This window comes from Tyto alba, unplaced genomic scaffold, assembly GCF_018691265.1.
Source record: "Tyto alba isolate M040663 unplaced genomic scaffold, T.alba_DEE_v4.0 Super-Scaffold_7, whole genome shotgun sequence".
In the NCBI taxonomy this organism is placed as follows: Eukaryota; Metazoa; Chordata; class Aves; order Strigiformes; family Tytonidae; genus Tyto; species Tyto alba.
This window is the reverse complement of record NW_024881328.1, coordinates 23,009,114-23,030,592: the sequence shown is the minus strand read 5'-3', so window position 1 is coordinate 23,030,592 and position 21,479 is coordinate 23,009,114. Positions and strand designations below refer to the sequence as shown.

At 36.2% G+C, this 21,479-nt stretch overlaps 1 protein-coding gene across 1 annotated transcript in view; it reads right to left on the bottom strand.

Annotated features, from left to right (window-relative positions):
• The window catches only part of MYO3B (myosin IIIB), a 206,031-nt gene that overhangs the window by 65,550 nt on the left and 119,002 nt on the right, over positions 1-21,479 (bottom strand). The window contains exons 24-27 of the mRNA XM_032989705.2: positions 10,513-10,592; positions 7,426-7,446; positions 6,314-6,391; positions 4,206-4,411 (exon numbers count right to left, since the gene is read on the bottom strand). Of these exons, the coding sequence (XP_032845596.2) occupies positions 4,206-4,411; positions 6,314-6,391; positions 7,426-7,446; positions 10,513-10,592 (385 nt within the window). The remainder of the gene's footprint in view (positions 1-4,205; positions 4,412-6,313; positions 6,392-7,425; positions 7,447-10,512; positions 10,593-21,479) is intronic.

Here is a 21,479-nt window from a genome sequence, read left to right as displayed (position 1 = left end):
GGCATTTTAGTGTTAGTGGTTTTAGATTAGATAAACTGATTGTAAACAAATGGTTCAATTTCTCTCCCCTCCTTAAAGGGTGAACTGTAGAACTGTTCAATAAAATTTAAACAGCACCATTAACTACTATACCAGTGTCTCTTACTAAAGTTCCCCTCACATTCCAGACTTAATGGCAGCATCAATTCTACACAACTAACTCAAAAAAGTAATGATTAACCCTTTTTCTCTTTAAAACAAAGCTTTGTACTAAAATATACTGGCCTGAGCTGGAGAAAGGATAATGATATGTGAAAAGTATGAGGTGCAAGAGAGCAAAATCCTTTTCTAGTCAGACCCTCAGCAATACTAGGGAGATTGTCAACATTCCAAAAGATGTTTGTTCATTTGCAGCCCTGGAGTTGGAAAGTTCAAAAAAACTTCATGGTTTTAGAAGTGAAAGAGCTGTTAAAAAAGCTTTCAAAAATTCCTAACTTGTACTGGTTGTGTTGTCCCTCAAACAGGGTTCATTACCTGGTGTGTGAAAGCCAATCTCACACACAGAGCTCAGATACCAGTTTATTCCATAGTTGTGCAAGAATGGGTGTTAGGTGGTAATTCCAGGAAGTTAGCACACTGCATAAAGAAAATGCAAAGTATTTATACACTTCAAACAACGTGATTACATAATTACTATAATGACCACTGGTTAGTTACTTATCACTTCTATCCCTCATTGGTTAGTAACACGCTTGCTTCTATTTAAAGTTACAGGGTGTTTTCAATTTTCTGCGCAAGCTCAAAGGGCAAGGGGTCTCTGAAACAGTGGGTGTGATTTTTACTATTATAATGAGGATAGTTCCTCCAAAGGATGCTCTAATCTCTAATTAAATTGGTTTGCGGTAAACAATTTCTAATGATGTTCCATGTTTCAGGATGTTTCCCTTCTTCAAGGGCAGTAGCTCCTCACTAGAAGTTCATTACGAATTACTGTTGACAATTTGAAGAGCAAGCTGACAAAACACTGGTGTGTACAATAATACACACTATGTGTCATTGGCTGCAATGAGAAACTTTTGTGCAGCCTACAATGTGTGATTAAAAACTTTTGTGCAGCCTATAGGATCACTGTTACAGTAATAGCACTGGTACTGCCATGAGCGTGTGATCTGAGCAACATCATCTGGCTACTGTGGAGTAGGTAGCACTTACAGGAAAAGCGTATTCTGCATCCTAATGCAATACAAAGAACCTTAATGCACAACGTAAATGAGCAGAGAAAAAAAGAAGACAATCCTTAAATGAAACTTCTACAAAACTTGCCAACACATTCCTATGTGCTTATGAGGCGCTGGAAGCATGACGGCATTTAGCACCATTAGACTCTTAAATCCCTTACGTTTCAACCCATGGTACAGTATATGCCACACTACACAAAAGGTGTATACAGCTGGGGGATATGTGGTGAGCACACACCTGCATACCACATCATGTCACGTGAAGTTCCAGGGGCCTGGGCACTCGGATATAGCAAGGTGTGTCCCGTCCAGTGGGACTTTCAGTGCACACCTCCCTTGGCTGCTGTGCAGTGCTTGGTCACTATGCAGCCCCACAAGCCAGGCACACCTGGTTGCCTGATCAGGTTAATAACCTGTGCCCAAAACCTGGGATTCCAGCCTGAGAAAGGGGCCATGCTGCTTCACTGCAAACATGTAAGACCAGACACGTGGTGGCACGGGGTGCGAGACAAGGCCAACAGAGACAAAGTGCCTAAGACTTGCCAGGTCTACAGTGTTTACAGGGGCTGCAGATTACATTTTCCTACTTTAAGTAAAAGAATATGTATATTTATATACATAAAACAGATGGTTGTATACTTGGCTGAAGAAACACTGTGTGAATGAGCTACAATTAAGTCCTCTTCTCACCATCTGTTTTTCAACCCAATAAACTACCTCCAGGTTTGCAACACTGAAAGAATCTGTTCTACATGAAAACAGAAGACAGTAAAGAGTAACACTAGACAGAGCTTTATCTATTGTTTACGTCCCACCTGATAAACCCTGAATGGTTCTGTTCCCTGCCTTTGATTGTTTTGTTCTCATATTTCCTGCTAAGAGTTTACAAAACAGCATTATTGAACAGGCAGATAAGGAGCACACCTATTTGTTTAATAACATCAAGGGAGAAAAAGTGCTGGCTCATGCATTTTGTTGTTCAGTTGCTCAAAAGGATCAAAATACCAATTAACTTGCTGGCTTAGAAAATCTTTGATATCCTCACATTTACTGACATTTTGAAACTCTTGTTCATACTTGCCTAATGTCTTTTTGATTATGAACAAAGAAGTGCCAATCTATTTAGCATTTGACCTGTTTTCTCAAACATTTTTATGCATTCAACTACTTACTGCCTAAAAACACTTGACTAGTCATGGCTGTAAATTGAAGAAAAACGTTTCTTGTTCCATTGATACCTTTTTAAAGTATTGTTCTCTTTTTTTCTTTTTCCAAGTGCAAAACAGAAAAGAATTTGTTTAATAATAAAGTATGAACTGAACAAAGGAACAAGAACATCCCCTCTGCCGCCCTCTGTTTATATTCTGAATTTAGGAAGTCTTCTATGCTGTTGGGCAAATTGCTAATTCTCCCCCCCCACACACTTCCCTTGTTGAGCTAACCTTCTTTCCTGAAAGAATTACATCAAGTTGGACTGAAAACATGGGGAGTATTTGACAAAATGTTAAACACAGCTTGCCCTTATCTGCAGGAATGGAAAGCTACAGTCAGTGCTGCTTTTATTATCATTACTTTTCAAGGTTGTACTCAATTTCAGTGTACTTTTCAATGAAAAGAATCCAATGATAAGAGGAGGCCTAATTTCCCCTCAATTTACACTAATTTCAGTGGAGTTAATCTTAGTTCACTTATGTGTAAATTGGATAAAAGTTAAGATTAATAATTCTGTCTTTAGCCTCTTCAGGATATTGCAAAGATGTGTTAGTGATCACAAAAATTAATCTCTTTGTTAAACCTACTTCAGAGTAGTGTTACCTTAACTAAAATTAGTCATGTAACACAAAAAAAAGTTGGGGGAGATCTTGTCTGAAAATGAAATTGCTTTGATGGACAGATGAAAACATTAGTTATCTTTCATGGGATACAAATCTCTAGTGTTTTCTTATTACATATTCATTTGGCGTACTAATATACCATAAATTAGAAAATTTCATATTTTTTCAGAATTAATTGATTAAGCTATGGTTTATTGTTCAACATCTCTCAATGTAAGGACCACAGATTTTTCAAGCCCAAATGACTGATTTACACATGTAAATTTACCCAATATCTGGGTTTTAGAAAGGTCTGTGCAACTGTTTATGTCTCTTCTTTCTCAAAAGCATAATCAGCTCCTTCCCTCTAGCATCATATGAATGACTTGCTTTCAGTAGATTAATTAACTCTATATTGTCTGGATGAGCAACCTCCAGTTCAGAAAATATCACTAAATGCTTGATTTAGCCATTCACTACTTGTTCCTACTGTTGAGTAGTTGATTGCATAATGGTACTGCTCTGTTCCATTATTGAATTATCAGTGCTACAGACTGGAAAAGAGTAAATACTACACAAAACCATATTTTTAATATAGAGGAAAACATAGTGATCATATAAACATACTGCCATCATAAAGGCAATATCATTTCCTGAATCAAATTTATAACTTTTTGAGATTGAGAATAGTATTACAGCCAGTAATAGGAGCCATGACAAGAGTTCAGGTGAAGAGATATGGTTATAATTCATTATATTTCCAAGATAAATGACTATGAGGCTACAAAGCTATTAAAAGGAATATTTCTAAATCTAAAGCTTTTATATCAGTTCATTCTTAAGAATGTGCACATTCTTCATATGATGGCTGAAGGTCACTGATCTTCCAAATCCTTGAATTATCTGAGCATGATGCATAATTTCCACTTGTTGCCTCTACTGAGGGAACCATGGGGACAGTCTTGCTACTGAATACTCAATGATCACTAGTGGTCTCACACTGAGCTCCATTTGAGCTCAGATATCTTTTGTAGTCTTTGATAGTCTCTGCTCTCATTAGAGAATCAGACCATACACGTATAAACCAATGTTTGTAGAATTTTCTGTACTTAAACATAGAATATATTTTATTGAATGGAGTTTTAAAACAACAGCCATGTTAGAGAAGTCTTACCTTTTCACAAACTCTTCAAATAGGATGCGATGAGAATACCCTTTTTGACGTATTTTGACAGTTTCCAGAATTCCAGTGTACTGTAGCTGCAGTAGAACTCTCTCATGAGAAAACATCAGTGCTTCTCGATCATCATTAGGTTTAATGCAGCGGATAAAGTGAGGCTGTCCAACAACCATTTTGGATAAAAGATCCATGAGGGAATACTAGTGAGGAAAGTAAAATAGATGCACACACAGACAAAAAACTGCAATGCAACTACTTAAGCAGGAGGCATGTATTTGTAAACAGTGGGTAATGCTTGATTCTATTTTAATCTGTAATGTTAATCTGCATTGATGTTTTATTAATTTTTAAACTTTTGGCTAAAACTCAGAACCTATCAAAAGTCTTCAATTGTAAAAAAAAAAAAAAATTCTAGTTCATATTTCTTATACCTTTCATCTTTCCTTATACCACATTTCTGTAGTTGAAGGCAGCCCATATTAAAAAAAAGTAAAAGTGAGAAATGTCCTAACTATAATTCTACTGTAGGCACATTTAACCAATCAAATGTCCTCAACAGAAGAACATGCTTTACTGTGAAACAATCACAGAAAAGCATGGGGAAAGGGTTGCAAGAAGCCATCAATTCAGTCCTCTGTCCAAAGAGAACACTAGATGTGTCTGTACCATTTCAGGCACATCTCTGTTTAATCCATTTTTCAGAATCACTGAGGATATAGACCGCACAGTCTCCCTGGACAATCTACTGAAGTGCTATATTATCATGACTATTCATAGTGTTCCTAACATCTCATCTAAATCTTCCTGCTGAAACATAGGCCCATTGTTTCCTTTCCTATTCACCCTGGACACTGAAAAATACATTGTATTTTACACTAAAATGAAAAAAGTCTGATCAGATCATATATATGTTTCTCCAATGACTCTTCTGAATGGTGGCACTTCTACTCCATCCTCACATCCTTAACTCACTGTATAAGTATTTGTTGCAAATACACTCAATCTCAAAATCATGTACAATTCCAAGCTGACTGTGATCACTTTGCTGTAGGATACATCCATATTATGGTGTACTTTCACACTTACTCCCCCACTCCACTTTTATTATTATTATTATTATTATTATTATTATTATTATTATTATTATTATTATTATTATTATTATTATTATTATTATTATTATTATTATTATTATTATTAAAACAGTTCCTACACAGCTGACATCTGCATAGTTCTTTGGAAGAGCACTTTAAGTCCACATCTGTATTACCAGACAAGTCTCAATGTGTCCTTGTACCCTCCACACTGGGGCAACATCTCAGTATACATCAGCCTCCTCTATGACTTGCCTTATACCATTTTGCACAACAAAGAAAACGGGCACTCCTACATGGCATGAAGCTTTGACCCACACTGGGAGCACAGCACTGTGAACTTCCCCATTCTGCATGATACAAGTGCAGCCCAAGGACCAACTGCTCAAAACTTTTCCACTCTGCAATGACCACAAGGAAAAAACATTAGCCCACAGCCTTGGATTGGCATGTGGGTTTCCTGATGTCTAACCTTCCAGTTCCAACACTCTCAATGCCTTTTCCTTACCTGTTTGATTTAAATACACATGCAGCATGTACATTACCTCAGACAGGAGTACTACCGATAAAATGGCAATCCATATGATTTATAACAGTACTTCCAAAAGATGGATTGTTTTTACTCATCAGCATAAATGACAAATCTTTAAAAGTATGTATGCCTGATCTTGTGAATAAATATGATGGCTTTAGTAATAACAGCTACATTATTTGTACAAAATCAGTTTCCTGTTCCTAAAGAGGCCTGTTCTAGACTGCCAGAATTTTAGATGGAAATAGTCTAGACTCTAGATTCTGTTATCAATATACTTGGTGAAATTATAAACATACAAGTATGAGAAAACAAAAAGAAAAGGAGCAAAAGAAAATTTATGCATCTACAAAGGCCTCACAACAGAATAAAAAAATTATCTTATGATTCTTTTTGATCTCCCAGTCACACAACTATTTCAGATATATTTATTGTTCTTATCACTAAAATGATTGTTTACAATTTAACTTTTGTACCCTAAAATAAGAAGCCATAGTTTGCTGCTTCATGTTAGTTGTTTCCTCAGGGTGTCGCATAACTTCCATTGTGTCAACCTGGAAGACAAAACTCAGGTGTTAGAGCTGTTCAGGAAACACTGCAGACCCACCCCACCTCACCCATGAAAGCTGGGTTCAGTTTTTGTTATGGTCATGGCTTCAGGTGTGAGTACTTCAGACTACTTTATCAGAGGTAGGAAGGCCAGCTTCTAACAGATGCAGGACATGCACTGAGTTCAGAGCAAGCTGTAAGTGTTCCGAATGATTTCACACTTTTGTTATGATAGTATAGTGCTCAGCCAATGAAGCAGCTGTCAAGATACAATACTTTATGAACTGATTTCTAAAAAGCATTCCTCTTATCACCACTACAATGAACTCCATCAGGTCTTATTTTCTATATAAGAAGAGTTACCATTTTTGTAATGACCAGGAAGTAAATTGAGCTGCCTCATTTTGCTCACGTATGGAAAAAATGTTGTCAGATAACAAGTGGCAAATAAAGTAGGTAATCTCAGAATGTAGAACTCTTTTCCTTTCTTCTGTTGTGGTTACTATTAATTACTCTAAATTGCAATTTTGATGCCAAGAATTTTAGCAATCTTACTCTGCTGAACTACCATAGCTTCAAATATCACTTTTTCAGCATTTCAGAAGAGTTATTTTTAGAGTATATACATGGACAGCAAACATATTGCTCCTTGTATATTTTAGTTATATTGTCAGTACAGCTGTTCTTATCAAAATGAAACCAGAATTTATGAATGAGTATAACCATGGTTACCAATCACAAGCAGATTGTGTTGCTGTATTACAGCTCAACAAAATTAAAGAAAATCAACCAGCATCCTGTTTGCATGGAGCATTAACAACATTTTAGCATTCACTTGCTTTGTGGCAGTTTACCGTCTGCTCTGACCAGGTGGCATTTGTATAAACCAGATAATGCTGTTGTCAGCACCTGTGCTACACTTCCTGGACTTTGCTCCATACGATCATTTCCAACACTCACTGACTTAAGACCATTCTCTGAACAATGAAAGTAATTGCTGAAGGACTACAGTTCTCAATAAAGTAACTGTGTCTCTTACCTTCAGGAGATACTTAGGAGACTGCATGCAAAATATAAAGGAAATGAAGCACTAAGTAGTAATAGATCAAGAAAATGAATTTTGTGTTGGGGAAGAAATCAAAAGAAAACTTGTGAAGACAAGATTCAGAATACAGATGGTGTGAAGGGAGACAGATTTCCATACGGGTGACCATAAAAATTTCAGTATGTTTTTGTAATCTGTGATGTTCTTAGCCCAGAGTGGTGTGCATACATTAGTACGCATTTCAAACTAACACATGAGAAAAAAAAAAGAAAAAGGATGCAGTTTTATTTCGGTTTGGGGGATGTTAACAGAAAACTCCGTAATATATCCCAGGAAAAATGCCTTATCAGCATAGATAACACCAAACATCTTCAGAGGTCACCTGACAAAGTAAACATCAATGACCTAATCAGAACAGTAGGCATGTCCATGGGGAAGGATATGGGAATGTTTCAGAACTATCTTGGAAAGACAAGTGTTTTTTGATAATTGATAGCTAAATCTCTAGTAAAGGTCAGGCAGAAGACAAAAGCCATACCTGTGAATATTGACAGTCGGTTCAGAATAACTGGTAACATTTAATGTTAAAAGACAGACCACCATAAAGAACACCAAATCAAGAGCGAAAGCAAATAGCTTGGGGACTGCACTGAAGCTCAAATGCCCATGAATTTGAGCTTCTAAATTGTATTTTTGTCTGTCTAGAAAAGCAGAGACTCTTAGTGATGTTGTTGGAGGTTCAGCACTCATGATCTCTCAATCATATCTGAAATATCTGCTGGCCAATAAAGGGGGTGAGTTTATGCTCTACCTTTTGGGCAGTAGGATATTGTAAGCATCTCCTTTCCACAGCTGCTTATTTTCACCAAATCTGTAGAATCTTACAATCTTTGAGACCGCCAGTCTGTCAAATATGGTTTACTACAGCCTGCTGGGTTCAAAAGGGTTTTGTTTTGGTTTGTTTTTTTGGGGGGAAGGGAGTGAACACACAGAAAGACAGATGGTCATAAACACTCACAGAGGACACATAATACACTGTTTCTTAGAAAATCAGGGTAAAATCAGTATTGTGAAATTCCTTTTTCTATAGATGGAGTTGCAAATTCAGAACTGTGCAATTTGTAAAGATCAATTTCCAAATTTTTTTGGCAAGAAACATTTGAAGTTTCTATTATAAAAATTCTGATAGAACATGAAGCTAGGGAGATTTTCCTGTAAGAATTTTCAGAAGTTCTGTCTCTGGTTAATTTATAACATTGCATGTCTATGAAGCCATGCAGTTTTATGGTAGGGCAATATTCACATGTGTAACAGGCAATAGGCTTTATCACAATTGGCTTGATAGAAAATGATAGAACCTAGTAACAATGTCATGATATAATCTTGTGTTTTAAATCACTAGCTACTCTTTTTAAACTAAAATGAAGAATATTTCAACTGTTAAGTCACATTTTTACATTACAGTAGTAGTACTGACGTACAATATACTTTTATGTGATTACATCTGAAATGGAAAACAGCTTGACCTACAAAAGACAAACTGTTCCATCACTAAAAAAATTGCTTATAATAATTTTGAAACAATATTAAAAGAATGATTTATGACATCATGTCACCTTATGAAGTCACTGGAAATTATTATTTTCACATATTGACCACACCTGCTGCTGACATGGTATGAAATACTGTAAAACAAAAAAATACGTTAAGCAAAAAAGCTCATAAATTAAATAATGAATGAAAATTTCCAAACTTCCAAACAAAATGATTATGTTTGGTTTTTTTTAAACAAATTGTAAAATAGTAATTTAAAATCTTTTAAATGAAGTTCTTTTAATTAGAAGTTTTAAGAAATTATACAAATTTTTTTCGGCTAAAAACTCTCAATTAACATTTTCTGAATAGCGCTACACTTATGCATGTCATTTTGCTCCTTCTTTAAAAATTTGAAGGGTGAGTAAAAAACACTGAAACACTACTTAGTAACCGACTGTGTTTATTAAAGCTCTAGTCCATTCCAGCTGTAACAATAAAATGCATGCTTAGAAAGCTTATGCTGAATATAGCTGGATGTGGAAGACAATGTGTGTAAAATACAAGAAAATTGCAAAGGCCATTATCTGTCTTTCAGCACTGAAAGTGTTTATACCAGAGAGGAAATAAATCTCTGAAATCCACATCTGTATTTGCAGGTACAGCGAAGGATATAGAAGTCTGGGTGACATGAAATACTCTATCAACATTTAAGCATGAGCTTCCAATAAAAGGAGAGAATTGAAAAAAATAGAAAACTCAGAACATAAAATCCTATAGACTTTTGGACAGTTGCTGTTACCACATTTGTTTTTAAAAATTATTATTGTTTGTTTTGGAGGCAAAGCCCCCTCCCCAAAGCCTTAACTAAGCTAACACTATCAGTACTACTTAGGAAGCAGGGAGGGGGTGTACATGCTGATAGCTTGAGGCAAAAGAGTTTTCCTCACAAATTAAGTGTACTGAGTTGGCAACACATCCTATTAACTCCCATAAAATTATCCCATCCTTTTAAAGTTATGTCACACTTTATGGCAAAATTCTGCAGCATTTAAATTCTACAGTTGTTCTTTTTAAAGAATAGTGGGTTTGATGAGTTGTTCTTTTCTGGTCATCTATTAGTCACAAATGTCCCCTGTTTTTTCACTTGCAAGTTGAATAATAAAGGAATTGATATTTTTTTTTTTTTTTTGCCTTTCATACTGTTAAATACACTATTCAAATTTTACCTAATTAAATCTCTTTCTAGGCCAAATCTGCCAGAAGAAAACCTTGACCCCATTGAAACAATGAGGAATATTGCTATCAATATCAATGTAATCGAGTTTTCACTCCAAAAGTTTAATCAGTAGTAAATGGATTCTACAGTAGAGTCCTCATTAAAACTGGAAACAACACTCTCAGCGGATGTGCATGTTTTCTGATAGTAGGCAGACTCCCATTTGGTAAGAAACTCATTATATACCTACATCAGCTAAGCATCATGTCCATAGTTCTGCTGTAATGTTTTATGAACAATTGCCTGTCTTCAGAGGGAACACTACTAACCTTGATACGCCCAGCACTAAGCTGTGGAGGTAAAGACCTAGATGCTGCTGTCACTCTGGCTCTTGCTTGTGCCAAGTTACCTGTTCAAAAAGAAATACATACATACTGCAAAGACTGTTCAAGAATCTTAGCAGGGAAAAATTTGTATGTCGGAAAATCAGTTTGTACAATGCTACTAAAAATAGCAGACACCACCACACTCCGGCCACACCCTGCTCATTACCAATTGTGCATTTAGAGCATTCAGCATGGGCATGACAGAGTGCAGTGTTGATTTAAAAGGGAAGAAAACGTCAGTGATAAGGTAGTATGTCACTGACCTTAGCTACTGAGCTGATGAAAACAACAGCAGGACAAAGGCATACAGCTCAATCACTAGCAATCAATTTCTGTGATTCATTGAGAGATTTAAAAGAGAAAAAGACAGCAGAAATAATCTTGTTTCTATGAAATCATGTGAATCCTGAAGTGTTTAGACAGCATCTTAAGGTCACAAACTAATGAAAGAGATGAGAAAATGATAAGACGGTATCTTTTTTTGACCTTCTGACATATAGGCCTGATTAATCCCCAATCTTATTGTCCCTTCAGGTTTTTAAAGACTCAATTCCTCAGGCAAAAACATGCTGTAGTGTCAACTGAAAGACAAGTGTATTTTTTTAAAAGTACAGTATGACGTGCCCTAAACTTTTTCCTCTGTACTCATAGAAAGCCAAAGTCATCACAAAATAGCTTTTCAAAATAAAGGCTCAGAGAAGAGAGAGGAAGTGATATGGGACTGTGCATATGCAAGACACTCTGTATATTTCAAAGTTTTAGCAAGTCTAGCACAAGATGTCCAAATGTTTTCTCTGGCTATATCTTCAGAGGCTAAACTGTGATTAATAGCATTGAAAGAACCCTTTGAAGCAGGATTGGTGACATCAAAGCCCTAATCCATGGGTGGCAGGATTTTTATAATGAGTGGGAAGCATTTTAACACATTTCAAAGGATTTACAGCATGAATAAACAATAGGCCTCTGCAGATGTACCACACACCTTTCAGAACCAGAACACATAAGTGTCCATTTTAATTTAAATGTAAATAAAGTGTTAACACTTCTTTCAGATGCTAAGTGCCTTGTTTGCATCAACTCCAAGTGTTTAGCTGTTTGCTTTACAGAAAGCCAGTAACTCTAAACAGTCTTTAGAGTTTTGCTAAACTATATATTACATAACTAGTAAGGAGGCAGGATGGGAAAAAGAAAAACCAAGAACACTTAATCGCTGGTAATGATTTCATAAGGGAGCAGGACAAACCCAGTGTCCATATAACACTGACATGAACTTTTGCTATTACATTCCTCTGAACAAGAAAAATACCAATCCCCTGAAAACAATCTGGGGGCCAGCAGTCAAACACAGCAATGACATTCTTTAGAGCAATTCAAACATTCTGTATTCATTTAAAAAAGTATTTCTCTTTTAAGCTGCTGGCAATGGGATTCACACAATGCTGCAAAATTGGCATGTCATTTCCAGATCTAAGAGTGTATGTTACCTGACAGTCTAAATCACAGTGCAGAACACATGGTATGTCCACGTTTTTGCAAACTGCTTTAGGCTATACTGTGTAGGTTAATGAGAACTGCAACTCTGTTTTGAAAGTCTATATACACATGGTATATATGGTATATACATGTATCTCTCTAAGGTTAAAATAAGGACTTTAATGAGGAAGTAGTTGGTGAAATTATATTTCTCTTAGCTGTAATTTTGATATTTTTCTATGTCAGAAAATACTCTTCTGTGCCTTTTTTGGCTAAAGTAGACAGTCTGGAATGGCTAGGGTTCAGATTAGCAAATCTAAAGCTTGAAAGACTTGCACTTGAAAAACTGATGACACAACATGGAATGAAAGAGCTGGGTTGGGAGAAGAAAAAAATTGTAATCAGATTGTTTAAAATTAATAAAATTTTGCTGCATTTTACAAAGTTACAAAACTCTAATAAGCAAATAAAATTTAGAGTTATAAGATAGTTGCTCAAGGTTCACCACAGTCACTGATGGCATTAGGTTTCTAAGGATTTATAATTAATAACCCTGTGCTCTCTCTTAGTTCCTCATGCAAAACTAAAACTAAACTTAACATTTCTGATCTGGGAAACCAAGTAAATAAATAAACCCTTTTATTAAACAAAAATATTTAGTGACTTCACAAACAAGCAAACAAAAAAACCACGAAGTGGTAAGGTCTTACTTAAAAAAAATAAAATATTAACATATTGTGATTTTGTTCATTAGTTACTTTCTTCTAGGAATGGATTCTTATCAGTGCTTATTTCATGTGTCAAGTAAATTCCTATGTATTTACCAACTACTCAATTGTAGCATCAGATGAAATCCATAGAAAAAAATATTATTAGTATTTTCTTTTCCAGATCAAACACAAAGTGATGCTTCAATAACAGTTTGTGAATTAGTCATCTCAAGTAGTTCATGTTCAGGAAAATAACTACCTATCTTTAACATGTCTAAGCCATTAAAGCTAATAAACAGAACAAATGTGGTTTGAAAATCAGTCTACATAATGAGAAATGTTTCACCCAGAGTTTGCATGGTGTTTATAGTCAGCAAACATTTGGTACCTGTCCCTGCATTCGATTTTCATTTAGAAGGTCATTTATTACTTTACACACCAAAAATAATTAAATGTTATTCCACTTTGTGAAGAACATCAATATTTGAAGAACAAACGTTTTTAGATAGTAACATAGCCAGTTAAAACTGCCATGGGTTCCTTGAAAGGTTAAACTGGTTAAAGGTTAAAAGACTGCACTATGCCTTTCAGAAGTCTAGCTTCACACCTATTATATGGTCAACACTTCAGAGAAAATATGAGTGACGTCCATGTGGATTTAAATAAAATACTACCTATACTAAATCCAACTCCATAAAATGGACCAATTAGGCAATTTAAAATCCTCTCTAATTTTTTTTTTTTGGGGGTGGGGTGGGGTGGAATGGGAAGGTAAAAGGCGTTAATGAGGGACGGGAGAAAAGTTAATGGTTAAAATTAGTATTAATCTTTTAAACATGTACACGTTTAATTTTATTCACATGCATTTCCTTTTCAGTTCAACCGCACTGCTCATCTGAAGAATTAAGGCTCCTACCTATCTGTTTGCCAGATCAGAGGCTAAGGTCTCTGGGATTCATTTGCATCAGTGGGGGAGTCAGTCAGCCCCAACGCTTCTCTTTTTTCCCTCTCTTCAATAAAGTTAGGAATGTCATTAATGCTTTGAGGAGTTTCAGTCATTAAAGTTTGTGAAATGCTCTGAGAGCTTCCAACAGAAAGAGAAGTAGCAGCACAAAAATCTATGCACTCACTGGCTAAAAGCTCACTGTGCCAATGCTCAGCAAAACTTTTGTCTTAAAGCTGTATAGGGGATCTCACATTTCTGCAAACATATTCTTCACTGATGCCTCATTTCAGCTAGGTGAAAAAGACCATACTGTCAAAATACCTTATCTCTTCTATCATGCAAAGCCAAGCAGAAGTTTTGAAAGTATTTCAAGTGTTTACACAGCACAGAAAGAAAAAAATTATTTTCTTTTCTTCAGGTTGGACTTTGGAAGTGCTCTCAAGATCTGAGAAAGGACTAGTCAGCATTCCTGGCTTCTCACTTGCATCCCTGGCACTGATTCACTGTGTGATCTGGCCGAATTAATGATTTGTCCAGCCGTTGACTTTCCATACTAATTAAGAAAAGTACACTCTCTGGCTGGATGTTCTGATGTTACTTATGGTTTGTCAGTGCTTCATTATTCTTAGGTGATAGGTTCTATAAGCAGTATCAAGCAAATATTAGTAATATTAGCACCGTATTTATAACCTCATTTTGGTTATGTCTGCAATAGATCATTCGTCCCAAAGTAAGAGCATGCCAGGTAAGAATTACATTAAGCTTTGATACAACATTTAGTTTGTCAAGTGCCAATGACTTACAGAGAAAGAACCTAATGACAATGTCACCCTACTGTACAAGCTGTACCAGGGATATTGCTATTATACAGAGGGCACAGTAAAAGCTCTTTACTTATCCTCATATATTTTATTAATTTCTCTCATGCTTCTAGTTCAGATAAAGAGGGCTACTTGAAACACCATGTAGATACAGTGTAATACGGTCAGAAATACTACAGTGCATTCATATTTCATTGACACTACTTCTAATCACAGCTAAGCACTTGCACTCCAGAAGAGGTACAGAGTCAGACAATGTCTCTGACATACACAGATTCTTCTCTGTCTTTCCTTTCAGTACATTTTATCTAGCCTAAGGAAGTTGACTGCTTATCTCCATAATGCATTTTCATCTGCTGCTACTGTAAGACTAAGCTTTTCTCAGCTCGACTGTAAATGAATACGTGTACTTTTTTTTTATTGGGTACTAATTTGATCTGGTCACTGATCATCAAAACTCTATTCTTTTGAGTCACTGAAGTAATTTAAGCTAATTCTGTGCAATAAAAGCTAAGAATCCAATTTTCTCATATACTACACATTTTACACATATATTTATAAAAATACTGCCTGTAGAATACAACTATTAATACAAACACACTCCCACTGCTGCTTATTCTGAAAAAAGAATCACTTTACTTCCTATTCAGAATAAGTAAATAAAAAATTGGAAATAGTATTTCCAAAATCAGATCTATATTACAAAATAGGATCTGCTAACCATTAAAACTTAGTAATAGTGAGGCCCACCTAGGAATGACCAAATTATGAGTAATTGCTTCATGAGCAAAGAAGATGCACTTTTTTGGCCCAGATTATTTGACATGAAAAATCCATGCCATAGTAAACTGACAAATTCTGATCCTGATTCTCAATTAGACTAAAGATTATTTTAGTCATTTTATCTTGAAGTAGACATGGATCATATTTACAGATACTTAAAAGCTTTATATTGCTAGACTGGGATTGGAGAACCTGAGTGTAAATTCAGTGCTGCTATGCCTTCTACCGCATACACTGCAGACACTTCAGTGGTCATTTCCCACACTAGTAAGGCATGCACTGGCAAACACACAGCTTAATGTTTACAGCAACAAATACAACTGCTTGTAAGCATCATCGCTGCCGTGTTCAAATATTTTTTTAGCACAGTAGGTTAGTAAGCTTCTTGTAGAATGCATGGGAAGACAGGCACTGATAGCAGCTGAGATGAAATGAGGGTCAAACTGCCTCCTATATTCTAAGATATGTAAATGTATGATCTCAGTAAGAAAGGTTTTAACTTTTACACTTACCTAGTAAAGAAGAATAGATTATGGTATATAATTACTTGGTGGTAGTGTTCAAGACATTCTTACAACACAACCTTGAGTATTAATGGCTACTTCAAGCAACATGCCCAACTTTCCAGCTAAGTAGCCATCTACTTGATTGGGAGTGTGTTCACTGAAATGCAGACATTTCCTGAAATATCATAGGAACATATGTGATCACAGGATACACAAGCAAACTATATGTGATTCTCAGAACATCATAGTCCCACGACATGACCCAATTTAGAGAAAGCAGGCAAAGCACGTACGCTATAGCCTGATGATGTGATAGACAGGTTCCCAAGCACGGGACAAGGGAGGGTCACATTGTTCTGCAAAAGAGGGTGGCAGAGGGGCAGTGGATTGCCTGCTGGACAAATTCTTCATTTGGCCAGAGCCAGATGGGCATGGGTCGAGCAACTCTGCCCAAACACAGGGCTAATGATAGGAGTGGCACACTAAGTACCAGCTGAGACCTAGCTATCTGAAGCTGCATATAGACAAAAATGAAATAAATGAAAAATTGTTTGGAAAAAGCAATTAGAAGTTATAGTGTAAACAACACTGAAGTTTTCTACTGCTTGACACCCAGCATTTTCTTTAGTCAGGTCTGTAGCCTGACTAGCTGGAGACCTGAGTAACTGGCTGGAGACTGACTAACAGGCTGGCCACAGCCTGATCTGGGCAGTCTCCCAGCTGCTGCACTAGAGAATGAAGTGTCTCAGCTTTTTATGATTTATAAGTTGTCAGAAGACACGGGCCACTTCTTTCAGATATGGTCCTTAGCAACTTCCACCCACATCTTTGGTAGTGTACAATTTGATGCTGTTATATGTAATGAACTCAGGACAACAAACTTTGAAATCTCTGGGGAACTGCAGGCAGTACAGAATGCTGCAGTCTGTGTCATCAACAAAATACCTCACCATCAACATGAGGCTTTCTGTTGCCTCAGCAGACTGCCCTGGCTCCTGTACCACATCTGTATGTGAGATTAGAAGAAAACTATGGAGGTGTAATTTATGTGATGATTTCACTGTTGAGGAAATCTCCATTAATTTTCAGAATTAGTTAAAACCCTGTTATTCTAATTACCTCTATTCAGGACAGACAACAAGTTTATTTCTTCTTCCAGAGGTATAGGGAAGAATACTTCTCAAAACATATACAGATTGAAAACATGGCTACCACACATGCTGTTTCAGCTCTGGTCTCCCTCACTGTTTTACGTAATTGACAACCTCTCTTGCATGGTACCCAAGAATTTTTTCCCCAAAATCTTATATGCTTTATCTAGAAAAGTGAAAGTTTGATTATGAAGAACGTGGTAGTTGTCTCCGTATTTTATCTATGGTCCCTCACCAACATGAATCAACAGCTAGCATCTTGGTAGCTCACACCTCAGCATCTTGTCTCTGATGATCTCTGGACTGTCCTCAAACACTAATTAAGCTTCACAGTACTCAGTTTAACCTGAGGCCAAAATAATTTTCTACAAGAACAGTGAATAAACAGGAAACCCAGGAGAAGTCAAGAATTGTGATTTCCAGCCCACTGTTTGTATTTCCAGATTATGTTCCCTCTCCATACAATGTATAAAATATTTTATGGTATGTATTCTATCACTTAGGACCTGCTGTCAAAGCTGTTCCATACATACACAGACTGATCAAAATCCTACTAAAGCCAGTGAATTCAGCAGTAAAAGTTCAGCTATAAAAATGTCACTGAAAGCACAAGGAGTAAAATGGAGGAACATGTTCTCTGACCTTACTATGACTATCAGTCTTCTCAGCGGTTAAGACCCTAAGCTAGACAGGATAAAAACTCTGTCAAAACCAGGTTTTGACGCTTCAATAGAAGAGCTGTCTTTTAAAAGTCTTAATTTAGGATGAAACATGTTTATAGAACTTTATGAAAGTCCCAGGACTCTTAATTTTTGAAATCTAGGAATTAACGATGTTGAATACTTATTTAATCAAGTCTCAAAGGCTTCTCAACCAAAAGTTTGCTCCTCTGCATCTCAGCACTTCCATATATTATCACAGATAGCACAAAATCAGTTATTCTTGTGGTAATTCAAAACATTATTCTCATGTATAATTGTATCTCTCCACAATTAATGAAACAAATACTCATTCATACAAACACCCACAAATGCATTTTATGTCTTTGACATACACTGTGACCTGCTGCCCAGGCAGTTCAGTTATAAGCTCTCCTACATCAAACAAGTAAGACGAAGTCAAATAATAAGAGAAAATGTTGGTTTAGTAATGTACTGACCTTTATAGTTATAGGGTGAAGGAATAAAGAAAACGGATAAAAGTACAAAATCATAGTAAAACAGCACTCTGAGAGTATGAAACACTCTGAAATAAATACACAAAATCCAGCACAGACTCAGAGGTTTGTTTTCCACCAACTACATTAATCTCTTACATATATTAACCCCTAACTCAATTATTTTGAAAGAGTGGGAAATATAAGCATGTTCTTTGTAAAGGACACACCAAAAAATGTTATGGATATTCAAATCAGCAAGGTTATCTGAATATTCAGCAAATATATCTGCTCTGCAAACTCACTAGCAAATTTAAAAATAAATACTCTTCTAGGATTTGATCTTGAGAGCTACTGAACGCTTCCAATGATGTACCAAGCATCTTTGACACAGTTTGACCTTACAGCACAGAGTGCCTGTAGAAACTGCCTAGTAAACTACTCATTAGAACAACTACTGTATAATGTTCTCTGAATATTTCTCTATTTAAATTCTGTATGTGCTGCACAGTGAGATCCCACTGTCTACTAGTTAATGTTAAAACCAGTAACATCTTCTATGTAATACATCTTTTCCTTCATCATTATCAACATATTTTGAATTTCATTAGTATACAATGAAGTGTTAAGATTAATTATTGTTCACTACTATGAGATAATGTTCATTATAGAATTGAGAAGTTAGTCTAGAAACATGAAAATTGAAAAGATATCTTCTCTCTTTTGAGAGAAAGGTAAAGAAAAAATATTTTCAAGATTTGTTCTACAGTGAATGGCCTATTATGAATCAAATCAGTAAGCTCATCAACATCCGTTAATAAACTTGCCCATCTGTACCTTTTTTAGGGTTCATTTTGCAAGCACTTTGAGACAAAAAAAATCTATGCCCTTTGCCCATTTTTAGTACAATATAATCTGTGAAGTCTCATATTAAAAACAGTGGACTTCTGCTTGGGCAACACCCTTTACCAAACATAAACATGATAAATCTAACTTGACCCTTCTCAGCTGTTGTGCTTACTGTCACATGCAATTCCAGAGATTCACTGACACTCTTTATTTATAGGGAGTTATTCTCAACAGTAAATAATTGTTATGTCTTATATAAAGCTTAGGCAGGACTGAGACCTTAACTTTGATCTGATAGATGGTTCTGCTTCTAGATGAGTTCCATTTTTAGAGCTATTTTAGGGCATGTTTTGGATCCCACTGCTAGCAAATCTTCTAAGTATATGTGTACTGCATTTGTCCTATGACACAAAACCTTAGGATATGAAGAAAAAAAAATACTCAACTGGAAAAACTAAATGAAAAGTAATCCAACACTCTACCTCTCAAACTCAGTTAAGCTACATTTAATTTAGTTTACTGATGTCCGACATCTGCAGCCCAGTAAAGTTCACAATTGTTACGTTGCACAGCTGTGGTTTAAAGCTTCTCTTTGCACACAACACACTGGCAGCAAAGAGCAAAGCAAAACCGATTAACTTTTATATGCTTTAAACATATGGACCAGTTAGCAGTAGGAAAGCCTCTCTGTCCTGAATGAAAATATATAGCTTCCATTAACTTGACCCAAATTCTTACAAAATATAAATTCTGATTCATCTTTAAATAGAGAGATTATAATTACAATGGTTTTGTTTCCAATTCATTTGACTTAGAGCGCCTGCAGTTATCTCTAAGAGGTGAAAATACTAACACAAAAGTACCATTATAGAAAGATTTTATTGTAGGATAAATTAGTAAAATTAAGATGTATTTGAGTCTTTTGCTCTATTGTGATGCATGGAATTAACAGCAAAAATACGCTAAGCCCGAATGGAAAACTGCTATATTTCAGTACATAAGTAAGACACACACCAAGCCATGAGACCTGCCACTACTTATCACTAGAGGAAGGGCTTGTACTTAATAGGATTGCACAGTGACAAACATGGCAGGTCAAATCGCGGTTCCACTGAAAACAATGGCAAAACATCTACAGTTTCAACTGGCCAAGATTTCACTCTATGCCCAGTAGTACTTGTTCATGGGACTAAAATGCAAGAAAACCCATTTGTTTCCCTCAGTTTCTGACTCTTTATGAGGAATCAGCTGCTATCAAAGTTACAGACAAATTAGTACTGAGATAGTACTCTTGTCACCAAGGAGTGGTGAAAACCACTTCTTTAAAGCGATTTAGCAAAAGGCCCTAGTTCTTGTGTTCTTTAGTATGAATAAAGAAAGCCTGAAACATTTTTTTCACATTCTCTCTCAGCACATGGTCTGTTAGTTATTTTTTGATGTTGTTATTGTTTGGTTGTTTGGTTGGTTTTTTTTTTGAGACATACATTTTTTATAATTCCTTTTTGTCTGAGGGCTGTATGCAGGGCTGGACACTCAAAGGCAAAAAAGAACACAGAGTAAAAATCAATATGGAGGAGGGGAAATGACCTTTAGGCAGGCTAATTATAACTAATTTGATTTTGAAAAAAATCTATTTTCCTCCTATTTTGGACAAAAAAATTCCCTTGCTGAAACATCACTGTCCTAACTCTTCAGTGAAGGTTGTGAAAACTTTCTTCCCAGTTCTCTTTGAGAGATTATGCTCAAATATCTAGGCATCATGAACAAGGAGTGTTTATTAGCATTGAATGATAATTGATACTACATAACTCTGAATGTGTGAGCGATACCCAACACTACCAAAATTATTAGACATGACATTGCTGTAGTGGTAATGGTACTATTTATTCTACACAGCCAAGCCCAACCCTTACAGATCCTCAGAGCTAGGACAGGGAAATTTCCCAGCATCTCTACTCTGGTGGTGTGACGGCTGGAGGATTTCCCCTTCCCTCCCCCCAATGGCAACTCTCTTCCCTTTTTCCAGCACAGACCTAAAGCAGAACAGAGCAGCCCTGACAAAAGCTCTAAAGGTCTGTGAATCATAGAAGTGGAAAATGTCTGCAGAGATTGTGTTTCAAGAGTAGAGAATAATGTTGTGCTGCAGCTTTCCTGAGAAAATTAAGCCCCTCTGGCATACCTCCCTACTCCGCCAGCATGATCTGGTCAGCTGGGGAACATAAGGTGAGAGAGAGGAAAAGTGGAAGTGGGAGCTGCAATCCCAAAACTTCCCAGTCGTGCTTTGCCCAAGCAAAGCCAATCACTTAAAGGTGATGCTGCAAAAATTCTTGAATAACAGGACAGTGAGACAAATGGTCTGACTCCTCACTGATACCACTAGTGAATGTACTAAGGCTCTCCGTAATTTTTCCAATTAAAGCCCTCTTCTCTTACTCTATTTTCTAGATCACATGATTTCTTTTATATCCGATGCTTTAGCTGCAACAGTGATGAACTAAAACTGGAGACAAAAAGG